This window comes from Anopheles moucheti, chromosome 2 (assembly GCF_943734755.1).
Source record: "Anopheles moucheti chromosome 2, idAnoMoucSN_F20_07, whole genome shotgun sequence".
NCBI classification, from domain to species: Eukaryota; Metazoa; Arthropoda; class Insecta; order Diptera; family Culicidae; genus Anopheles; species Anopheles moucheti.
In genome coordinates this window covers 54,455,525-54,467,569 of record NC_069140.1, presented here as the reverse complement: position 1 = coordinate 54,467,569, position 12,045 = coordinate 54,455,525, and the positions used below count along the sequence as shown (strand labels likewise).

Sequence of the window (12,045 nt, the reverse complement as noted above, 5' to 3'; positions counted from 1 at the left end):
ACCGCAAATATCAAATGAACATCGTCCATTAGCAGTTTAGTCGCTCAATCGGATGTACCGAATCGTCTCAATTTACTTATCCCTGTTGCCCTTGTCAGATCCTCAGATGCATTCTGAATTTAAAAAAAAATACTAGATTGAAATCACACTCGGTTTTTTGTATTCCGACGATGTCTATCCTTGCTTAAGGAATGATACCACACCACGGGACTGATGCGTGTTGATCGTGAATCGTGGTACTTTCACATAATGCTAAATTAATCCATCCATAATATCTTGCTATTTGGTTTCCTCTTGATACCGCATTTCTGTCGCATAAAGCAGATAGAGCGCTTTTGAGAGAGTTTGCTGTGTATATTAGCATCAGCATATTGCTACATTGTTTGATTGTTTACTTAATGGTTATAGGTTGTTTTTTTTTTCTTTTTTGGCAAACGGGTTTTGCACTCCCACTAAGAAATGACACGCACTCTTACATACACACATACACACACTTACAGAACCAGAGACTAAAGATGAAATACTGCAGTGTACGGGAGTATCACTGCAAAATATTCCTCCTCCTTCTTTTGATGGCAGAGGGGCACGAGTAGTTGTATAGAGGTATATAATTCATTGTATGGAATTCGTTTTCATTTAAATTATGGGCGTATGTATATATAGCCGCATGTAATTTGTGTATATATAAATATAGCAGGCAGCAGGTGCATGCTTTACGCTTCACGGTAGTATAAACGATTTCCTACTAATATGGGTACTAATGACGTTCCTGAATATAATTCTCGTTGGTATGTAGTTGCCTTCTTATCGCGGAAAATCGTCGCATCAGAACTCCTCTCTCCTCCATGTGGATCATTCGCGCGAACTAAGAATAGAGATTGCACATATATTCTACGCTTCCACACCCATGGAACACGTGCCCATGTAATAATATCATCATCTTTCACAATGTACGATCAAAAACGATCAGTAGAAAAGTCTTCACTCCTCAAGTTTTCTCTCACCAACCAGTCCTGAAGAAAGGTGATACCCTCTTCGGGTGAATGTGCCCTTGGTTAACTGTCCCTCTTCCTCTCTCTCTCTTTCTCTCTCTCTCACTCCCCTCTCCACCTCTCCGACACACTAGTAGAATATTTCGTCCTCATCGTCCCGACGTAAGGAAATGATAGTGGTGGTTGTAGTTGTCGTTGTGATGGAACTTAGCTCCACCGTTCCATCTCCGGACGATGCTCCATTAAGCGCAGTGTTGTACCCGGACGGTGCCCCAACCACCATGCCTGCCACTCCAGCGGATCCTCCCGAACGTCCTGGACTAGGTGTCAGCTTGGAGTGTTGACCAATCGGCACCGGATTGTCACACTCGTCGCTGAATGAATCACTAAAATTGTCATTAAACATCGGTGGTGGCGCTGGGCTAATGTCGTTCAAGCTTAACTGCTCCCCATCAGACGAACTGTTGGTGCTTAGGTTAAGCGACTGATTGCGCTGATGATGGTAGTGAGATTGTGGTACATGCTGCTGCGCATGAGCTCCTTGCGTATGGAAGCTAAGGGAAATGCTATTATTGTTGTTATTATTATTGCTGCCCGCTCCGATGCTGACGGCTGGTAGGGAGTGCTGGTGGTGCAGCGATGCCGACTTGGGAGGAATTGGCGGTGGTGGTGGTTGTGCCATACCACCGCTCGATGGTGATGACCCGCTCATCATTGGAATGCTTTGGTACGCCTCTGGGTTAGAGTTCGTCTTTTGGTGGCCCCGGTTCGAGGGATGTACCATTGCCGGCAGAGTATTGCCGTTTGCAATGATGTTGTAATCGTCGTGTGGCGTTACGGTGGATGGAATTGCCATTGGTTGATGATAGTGTTGATGCGGTGGTGTTTGGACACAACCATCTCCTACTTGCGATGCTGCGTGCTGACCAGCCGCTGCGCCAGAGGACGATGCTACATTGAGATTGTTCAATTCTTGGGTACTGGTGGAAATGCCCGAATCTCGGTAAAAGCCTTGCCTAAATTCGCTCAGATTCCGCGGACTACCGTAATTGCCACTGTCGTTAAGCGATATTTCGTACAGAGAGTACTTTTTCTGCCGATTCTTACCCGGCAAGCTGTGTTGCTGCAGCTGCTGCTGCTCTACGTACTCTGTAAATGGCATCGGATTGGAACTGCGTTTGTCGGGCGTGTGGCCGCGCGGTGGTAATGGTGGAGCCGTAGGTGAACACACGGCAGGCAATATCAAGCCACCGTTGTTGTCACGCGGTGGAATGTGCGGAACCGGAGAGGAGGTCAATGCAGTCATAGGGACGATTCCTGATAGCGAGAGTGCCTTCTTGTTCACGGACATATACGTGCCATCGTAATCCTCCGGGAAGTATGCCAACTCTTGTGCTCCGCCATTCATCATCGCCACCTTTCCACCATTTGGACCCATGCAAGAGTCGCTAGCACCACCTTGCTGTTGTTGTTGCCCAATCGGCAACGGTGGCAGTGGCTTTGTTGGAATGTTAATATTCGTCTTCCACTCGGCCGTGCTCTTCTCCAACTCGAGGAATGCCTCCGACAGCCGGTTGTGCAGCGGGAGCACCTGCTCCGGAGCAAGGCTGCGATGAAGTTCCAACGCCTGACGTAGTATTTGCATCTGTTCGAATATCAATCGCTTCAGTCGCTGCACGTGCACACTTTGGTCGCGCCCCTCGGTCGATTTGGCGAAGCGTTCCGAAAAGAATGCATCCTGATACTTGCTGAAGCCTCCGTTTACGTTCGCATCGACCGATCCTTGCAAACGCATTGTGAACGGGTTCAAGTTGCGCTTCGGATCAAGACGGTACTGAACGATCAGATCGGACAGCTCCTTGTTCACGTTGGCAATTGTTTCGCAGGCAAACTCAACCGGTGTTAACTCGTGTTCCGATCTGCAATAAATAGTATTATGGAAACGCATAGAAATCGTGAACGATTGAACTCGTGCTGTAATTGAAATACTCACGTCTTGCTCACTTCAAACCACCGCAAGATGCCCGGCAAAGGTTGCGCCGTTTCGTAGATTGTTCTGACAATCCACAGTGACTTGAACTCATTGTCTTTGTCAACCGTGCCCTTGTGTACAGGACGGTCATACTGGAACCGTGTAACGTCGTTCACCTCATAGTACTTGGAAATCTTTTCCGGAACGGTCACTTTGGCACTTTTCAGGTGGTACGGATCGGCGATCGGTCGAACATTGACGACGTGGAAGCGTTGCTCGGGCGAGTTTAGTATTGAGCTGTCCGGAGGGTATTGCTTCTTGTCCAGTATCAGTGCAGTCGGAAATTCTGTCTGAAGTCGCTGTATAAATGCACCAATCCGTTCGTACTCCAGTCCACGATAAATGAACTGTTTGTTCTGTAAAGGCAGAGCAGAAGTAAGTTACGACAGTAACCATAATCAAGAAAACGATAACAATACATACTCTGACGAATGATGGAAATCCCGTTCCGTAGTATCCTACACGGAAGTATTCCGGTTCCGGGCGCAATTGCGTGAGTATGTTCTGGAAGAATTTAGCTTCCTGGACCAGCACATCACTCAGCCGGTTGTAATCGAAACGTTTGCGCTCGTAAAACATCGCCAGTTCCTTGCACAACGGGATGCCCTTTTCCCAACATTTGCCCTTGTCGAAATAGCTGATGATCTGCAAGAAGACGGGAAAGCACATGAAGCAAGAACGGGTTTCGCCGACAGCAAACAGTGTAATTACATTCTTGTAAATCTTTTCCTTCTGTTCCCATTCGCGCGGGCCGTTCGAATCGTCCGAAATGTTTTCACTGTCCCAGGAAAGCATATCGGCGTAGAGCTTCAGCGTAAGCCCTGCCTCGACATAATTTTCGGCACCCAGATGCAGATCCAACAGTTTGTAAATGTAGCGGACGTACATTTCCTTGCGATTAATCTCATCGTTGTAGAAGTTGAGCAAATTGACCGTGCAGGTCATTCGTTTGTCACGATTTTCATCACCTTGCATAACGCTGCGGTAATCAAGCAGTCGCTCCAGCAATCGCGTGACGGAGGAGATGAACGCTATGCCAGACTCGCGCCAAGAAGGATTCTCCGTTTGTACACGTTCCAACAGTCTGGGAACAGAATGAAAAGCCGATCATTATTTATTTTCACTACTTGCTACCGTTTGAGACAATGATAGTGAGCGACATAGTTTTAGTAAGGAACCAACAAGCCAAGGGTTATGTTATAACTTACGCTAGACACAGTTGCTCCCTACAGATTGGGCGCATATGTGCGATAGGCACAAACAAGAGAAGAAACACGACACGGACGAAGTTGTAGTGGCACAATGTAAACCAGAACGACGTACAGTAACACGATAATGATGTTGTATGATGTTGGATGAAGATGATGGTGCAGTTGCAATGTTAATACCAAAGAGTTTATAGTTGTGATTAGTATCAAAGCCAAACGTTAGAACGGTGTTAGTATAATTATGGGCACAAGATTGATTGCAAATGATGATGATGCCTAAATGACAATCAATACAGGATATACACCAGATTACTTACATCGTGCTGAACAGCTCCCGGTATTCATCGTCTCCCTTGTTTTCACTTATAAGCAAATCCAGCTTGTCGATCAGTTCGCTTTCTACGAGTCGAAATGATCCACGCGAAACCTGCGGATAAAAAATAATTCATTTTTAAAAGATTTATTCCAATTACGAAAATAGTAAACGAGAACATGTGATTTTAAAAAAATGTTACTATTTCTTTGTACTAGGTCATGCCTGCCATTTGTAAGTCAGTCCTTGTTACGGGGGATTGGACCATATGGCTTCATGTTTTAATGACTGCCTTGAGCAATTCCAATTCCAATGACAAGACAAATTTTAAGCGTGATTCACACCTGCCAAACACCTGCTCATTCAATTATACGCGTTGGAATTTGTTCGACATCTGATAAAATCAATAGTTTACGGCATAGATAAGTCGTGTGGTTTACAGGCCGTGCGCTATTATCTTTTGTTTGCTGTGGTTCGTCTTATCGTTGGATCGTTGAGCGATGGGGAAATTTGAAGTTGAGCGTTAAATGACATTTGGTCACGTTATCTAGCTTTATCTGTAAACATTATTTTTTTAATACACCTCTTCATTTCATTTAGTACGAGAAAATGATTCCCGTTCCCGGAAGATGCATACAGTTTTCGCAACGGACATATTTTGCGCGCGGCGAAAGTGTAGGTTTTGACAGCAAAAAAAGGCGAAAAGCTTATTCGCCCCGCCTATCAGCGCGATTCGAGCAGGTCCAGGATTCGAGCGCTTTTAACGAAACAAGCTTTTACTGTAATTCCCGTCCAATCAACGAAAATTGTCAGGCAAACGAACAACACACATCGCTCACCCGGAACAAAAAATCCCAAAGTGCAGTGATGTGATTTGATGGGACAAATTCGATTGAAAACAGCAACAAAAACGACCGATTGATTCATACCAATCCAACGCTACCTGCGGCTAAACGGTGTGTGCGGGTGTAGGAGAGTTTTCGTGTGTGGAGTGAAATATGAGGATGATAATTGCTTGATGTGTGGTTTATGTGCGGGGTCGCGAAGAACATAGGAGTACCTCCTCCTACGAATCGAAGCACACACGGAAAACGCAGCGCATAGAATGCCCTGATTGTAGCCGCCGTCCAACCTTCTTCTTCTTTTTGTGCGATTGCCTTGATGTTACACGTCCGAGAAAAACAAAAGAAACTATGCGTTCCACCGACCATGGCAGAAGGTTACGGTGGAAGAACATAGACAAGACGGAGTGTTGCGCACGGGGAGATGCATCCGATGTGCAGCAAAGGACGGATAACAAACAACGGGCAGCTAACGAGGAAACATTGTCCCTTTAATGCATCGGTGCTACACATACCAAGGAAAGCGAATCAACCAATACATCATACGAACGATTGAAAAAAAAAGTGCGTGGCTCTTTCGTTATCTCAATTATGCGATTTGTGTCTAATTGACATTTAGCGACTGTACGGCTAAAGAAGGAAGTACCAGGAAGGAAGTGATAAATTGTTGTAGCTTTCAGCACCGACCAGGCTGGAACTGATCGGCTGCCCAAAGTTGGCAATCATTCTAGTTCCGTTCCGCGAAAACCTCACAGGTCTCCGCCCTTCCGAGTGTGTGCAAATCCTTTCCCGTGATCAGAACGACAGAACCGCTATGAGGAAGTAGCGACAAACACACAAGCACCCGTAGTAGTCGTGTGATGCAAGTTAGCAATGGTAGCTCTCTACATTGAAAGGTTCTCACACCACACATCAGAGCATCCCCGTGTGTGTAGTAAGCTGATGGAACAAAAAGACCACGGAGAGACAAAATCAATCATTATGCTTCTAGGGTAACAGAGTGGTGGAAAATATGAATCACCCGCAGAAGCACCCCACTCGCTAATCCCAGCAATCGTTCAAAGCAACAGCAACAGTGCAAGCGGGCAGTGGGGCAGCCGCAGTTCCGTAGTGTTAACGACAGTAAAAGAAAACCAGTCGACCCAAGGAGAGCGTATCCTGGTGATACTGAGGAGGAAACAGGTACGCCTGAGCGTAACAGGCACGCAGGCAGGCACGACAGCACGACCCCTAAGGGCAATCATAGCTGCAAAAAGCCCTCAGAGGAACGCATAACAATAGCAGCAAAAAAAAACGCATTGGTAAATTGGTGCACAGACGTCGCGACGACATTCTGGTAGGGCGCTGGTCGTCGTCTTGCGGTAGTGAGTGGCAGCAAGCGGCGCCATCGACGTGCATCGGTGTTTGTGCGTTACGCATCCATCCCTACGACACTACGGCGGGAGTATTTTATTGTTGAGCTCGCGCGTGTGTGTCCGTCGGGTCAGGCTCAACAATAATTATCGACAAAGTGGCAAGAGAGTGCTGCCTAGTGGTGAATGGATTTATATGCGATACGCCACAAGCAGCGGCGGTGGCGGTATCATCAACGGTGACCAGTTTTTAAATAGGGACGTCGAAGGTGGCTCCAGAAGCGAACGGCTGTAGCAGTAGTAGTAGTAGTCTAGTCACCGGGACCGCCACAGATCGTAGTTTCAGTAGTGCTAATCGCAAAATAGGCTGGAAGAACAGCCGCCCTATTCGAACGAATCGCCGCGCTATCGACCGATTTGCAGCCCGGTACCACAACGACACCATCTTCCCAGGCAGCAACGGCTGGGAAGTTGCGACAGTTCGGGTGGTGGTGGCGGTAGCGGTAGCGGACGGATAGATAAGCACACGAGGGCAAGAGCCCGCGACGAGGCGAAGGCAGCAGAGAGCCGAGCTTTGGAAATGACTACGGCGACAATGGAAATGTTAACGACAGCGACAACAACCACGCCTGCGACGGGCAATTCCTCCTCGATTGCCAGTACGACCGTAGCCAGCGGAGGTAGTGGAAGTGGTGTTGCATTCAGCTCAGGAGCCAGCCTGGAGGAGATGATGCGAGGCACGATGCCCGTAGATTACAGTAATCTGTCCGGAGTCATACCGTTGCTGGAGGAAGTCGACGGCAACGTGACCACCGTATCGCAGCACAGCAACGATTCGGTCGAGCGTACATTGCTGCCGGGATCGTCTAGTCAGCCCCAGCATGGCCACGGTCATCAGAAGGGACATTCGCGGGGGAGCAGTGCACCGCAGGCGTACGATCGCATCACCACCAAGATTGCCTGCACAAAGGAACTGATCCGGAAGGAGCAGGAAGCGCGCGATTCGAACGTAAACGAGTATCTGAAGCTTGCCGCAAACGCGGACAAACAGCAACTTCAACGCATCAAGGCCGTGTTCGAGAAGAAGAATCAGAAGAGCGCCAACAACATTTCGCAGCTGCAAAAGAAGCTGGAATCCTACAACAAACGCTACAAGGACATGCAGCAAACGCAACAAAAGCAGGCACAGCAACAACAGTCCCAGCAACAGCAGCAGCATGCAGCAGCCACGGCCAGCTTGTTGCTGCAGCAGCAACAGCAGCAGCAAGCGGTGCTGCTCACGGGAGGCAGTCAAACGCTACCACCAAATTTGCAGCAGCTGGCGGTTACGACGAACCAACAGCAGCAGCAGAGCTTTCTACAGCCGCGCGAAATGCTGCGTGACGTGGGGCAGGGTTTGAGAAACGTCGGGGGTAACATTCGGCACGGCGTGACCGGGCTGTCGGCAACTGTGATATCGAAACCACGCAAATTTGCTCATCTTATACGGAACAAGTTTGGCAGTGCGGACAACATTAACCAGCTTACATCCACCTGGTACACCGGGTGTGCGGCCGATAGCGAACTTTCCGGCATAGACGTGGCGAGCGGTACTGAGGGACAGCAAACCACGCCAAATGCGAGCGGTCCTAGCGGTGGTGGTGGTGGTGGGCAGAGCAATCAACACAACACCAGCATTAGCGATAGCGAGGGTCGACGTACACACGGGACAACACAAGGGCAGGGAGGAGGACCACAACAGCACCATCACCATCAGCAATTGCATGGAGTGTCTTCGGGCCATCGCCATCACGGTCCTGGCCCCGGTGGAAAGTACAGTGAGCATGACAGTGAATGTAGCAGCGTCACTAGTGATAGCATACCGCTAGGATCGGACAAACATCGGTTAAGCTGCAGTCAGCGGTGCGTCAATTATAAAGCCCTCAATGAATTGCGCGAAGAGTACCAAAAGTTAAAAGAGCGACTGGACCGGGTCGAGCTGGTGCAGAAGGAAGTGACGGAACTGTCGATGGCACTGGAGAACGAACGGTATCGAGCCGATCGGCTCGAAGAACAGATTAACGATCTGTCGGAGTTGCATCAGAACGAGCGCGAAAATCTGAAGCAAGCGATTGCTGACCTGGAGGAAAAGGTGCAATACCAGAGTGACGAACGGTTGCGGGATGTCAACGAGATCCTCGAAAACTGTCAGACGCGCATTTCGAAGATGGAGCAACTATCGCAGCAACAGTACGTTACGGTGGAAGGCATCTACAACTCGAATGCACGCGCCGTAGTAGTGAAGCTGATCAACGTCGTGCTGACCGTGCTGCAGGTAATCCTGCTGCTGGTTGCAACGGTTGCCGGCATTATAGTGCCATTTCTCAAAACGCGACTACGTGTACTGACGACGCTGTTTTGCACGTTGGTGCTTATAGCCATCGTGCGGCAATGGCCGGACGTACGGGACACCGGTGTACATCTGATCCGGATCCTTCGCAGTCAAGTCGTTAGCGAATCGGTGACCTAGAGAGCCGGTATGACGAGAACTAGGCGTCGACACACGCTGTGTCGGGCTGACTATACGGTCGCTTTGTATTTTTAATGAAAGAGTGTAGTAGTGAATAAATAGGCCACTACCACCACGATTCGTATGCTCACATGTCCGTACAACCGCAAGCGTACGTATTGATCCGATCGAAATCGGTTAAAGGAAAGCCAGGCTGCAGTGACGACGATGCAATTTGCTCAAATTCGAATCGAAGAAAGTCTTAGTTCGCACCGTTGAACTATCCAATATATTAGCCAGACGTTAGTTGAACATGAATCCATCCAAAACATGCTCCATACCACAATGTTATGCAAATTCATACACACCAGAGAATGATAAATTGTTAGTATTATTGCAGATACAATAAGGGACAAATTCTAGTAGGGCTCTCAGAAGTGCAATGCCGGTGTGTGTGTGTGTGTGTGCACGCGCTCGTTAAACTGGCCATATATTATAACACTTTGCAATCTTAATTCCTGTGTAGTAAATATTTGTCCGTTCTGAAATGTTTAAAGGCTCTGTTAACAAATGCACCGAATTGTAGCAAACGCAATCTGCTGTTTTTAGAGATTCTTGAACTAAAAACCCCTTCTTCAGAATGTTAAATCCAATAGAAGTTTCCCCGATTCAAAGTAACGATGGTGAAAAACGCTATTATTCGGCCAACGACCACAGGAAAGAACGATGTAGACAAAAACATTTGCAATTGTTTTAGAGCTTTTCTGAACGGATTCGTCATGCATCACACAAAATATCCACACAGGTGAAACAAAATTTGCAGAACATTTTTAGGCAGGTAGAAAACGAAAGCAATCTTTTGTAGAAAAAAAAACAGTAGCAGATGATTAGACTAGTAGTGTGTTTCGAAAAAGAAAAACGACTCCACGATTAAAGGGAATGTGTTGCGAACATGTTGTATTAAGAGGAAAAGTAAGAGTTTCCCTCCACCACCCCAAGTCACGCAACAGTCACGAAATGTCTCGAAGACGCAAAAAATACGAATTGAAACCAGGCTTTCCTTATGTAAGTGTGGCAACCGGTAAAGCAAAATACTGCACCGCGTTTATCGTTGAAAGTTAAGAAAACGCCGCCTATCGGTCGTTGTTATACGATATGTATGTTCTTATGCTATTGAGAGCTTCTTTTTTATGATTTCTTCTAGCGAGGAAGCAATACTAAGTTATTCTTTGTACGGTAGGAACGAATGCAAGCAACATTTATTAAGCAAATCACGAGCAACAAATGTGAAAAGTAATGTGGTAAAAGTTATATTGGGCATGGAACGGGAAATTACATAATGATAGCGCATACATAACATCGTGATTAGGTTGGTTCAGTTTAAGTTAAGCAAAAGAGGGTATAGATCAATACTGGCAAAGACGGAAAAGTTAAGCGACTCCTAGGGATATGTAGTGTGTAATCGTCGTGTTTAGTAGCAACTGTAGAACACACCATAAAAGGAAGGAACCAAAAACAATAACCTGCCATTGGACCTATATAAACAAAACAATCGAAACAGCAACAACAGTAGAAGCGTGCATTGCGAAGGAAACAAATATAGAAACGAACCATATGTGCGACGTATTTGCATCACAAGGGAAAACGTAACGCGATAGATCAATCGCTCGGGAAGGCTAAATTATGAACGAAAACAATTACGCGAAATATTTACCGATATTTCACATTTCAATGTTCAAACTAAACAATAACGCTACTAGTAATCAACCATCGGGTGATATTTCCGAAATAAACGATTTCTGAGGAAGAAGGAGGCGGCAGGCAAAATAGCCCCAATTGACTACAACAGCCTAGCCAAGAAGCACAACATCAGCATTTTACCCCAAAAGCCTCTTTCATCCTCTTGCTCTATTTCTCTCTCTATCTCTCTCTCTCTCTATTTATGTTTCTCAATCTAGAGATTCGAAAAATAAAGGAAAGACTATAAAATCAAACAAAAATCTAATGTATTACTATCCTTAATGCGTATCAACGAGTATTGGCTTATGGGTTATTATCAATCGTTGTCAATGAAACATTCCACAAGAATGGATGTGTTTGGCGTTGAAGTGACTGGATTATACATCAAACCTCTATTACCGTTCTTCAGTGGGTGCATTCGTCCTTAAACAATAGAAGAAACAAAACAAATGGGTTCCAATGCTGCGTCGTTTATAATGACGTCGCCCTGATGATTTTGATAATTGCTGCTCAACTATATAGCCGTCCTGAATGGGTTTGTATGTAGTCATTAAACTGCCGTAACGCTTATCGCTTATCCACATCTTCGGACCAGTGAAAGAGTTTGATTACTTGTACAGATAGCGTATACTCTTTACTAAACTAGTTGGATTTAACCGTTATTTTTTTAGTCATTTTACTAAACGAGCATCAGCATGCTCATGTTTAGCTCTGTAGCCATGTGTTAATTCAAAAATCGTAGTTTACCACCACAAGGTAAACTCAAATTGGAACCATTCATTGAAATTGTAGGATTGCTTCTCTACAAGATTCAAATTGTTCACCAATACACGAGGTCGATGTCCGGTCTGACAAAAAAAAAGTTCATGACTGGAAGGCGTCATACGAAGGTCAAAGGTTTGTTTTGTCTTGGGAATTAAACATGATAAAGTAGCGCTTCGCCAAAACTACCATCAGGGGATGTATACCCACCGATCATTTTTTTTTATTAAGTGCGATCGATCAAATTTTATTAAAACTGCAAATAAATAATAAAAAGCGGCACATATTTTATGGTCCACCTTTTTAACCACCAGAA

The 12,045-nt window shown here is 46.2% G+C and overlaps 2 protein-coding genes across 4 annotated transcripts in view; one reads left to right on the top strand and one right to left on the bottom strand.

The window, feature by feature from the left end:
• Positions 1-409: 409 nt before the first annotated feature.
• Positions 410-12,045, bottom strand: part of LOC128297712 (dedicator of cytokinesis protein 3) — a 50,072-nt gene continuing 38,436 nt past the window's right edge. The window contains exons 6-13 of one of the 2 annotated variants that reach the window (XM_053033400.1): positions 4,550-4,659; positions 4,233-4,250; positions 3,736-4,108; positions 3,448-3,669; positions 2,986-3,380; positions 2,427-2,911; positions 1,599-2,381; positions 410-1,529 (exon numbers count right to left, since the gene is read on the bottom strand). In XM_053033400.1, coding sequence (XP_052889360.1) covers positions 1,123-1,529; positions 1,599-2,381; positions 2,427-2,911; positions 2,986-3,380; positions 3,448-3,669; positions 3,736-4,108; positions 4,233-4,250; positions 4,550-4,659 — 2,793 coding nt within the window. In that variant the 3' untranslated portion in view covers positions 410-1,122. Of the gene's footprint in view, positions 2,912-2,985; positions 3,381-3,447; positions 3,670-3,735; positions 4,109-4,232; positions 4,251-4,549; positions 4,660-12,045 lie in introns of both variants that reach the window. The other variant, XM_053033399.1, reaches the window with a different exon arrangement.
• Positions 5,367-11,192, top strand: LOC128297713 (transmembrane and coiled-coil domains protein 2). Of its 2 annotated transcripts, XM_053033402.1 has the most exons (3): positions 5,367-7,936; positions 8,093-8,414; positions 8,532-11,191. In XM_053033402.1, exons 1-3 carry the CDS (start codon positions 7,320-7,322, stop codon positions 9,246-9,248), a joined length of 1,656 nt encoding a protein of 551 aa, XP_052889362.1. In that variant the 5' UTR covers positions 5,367-7,319; the 3' UTR covers positions 9,249-11,191. The 2 variants fall into 2 exon arrangements, with proteins under 2 accessions (XP_052889362.1, XP_052889361.1); XM_053033401.1 differs by having other exon boundaries at positions 7,089-11,192.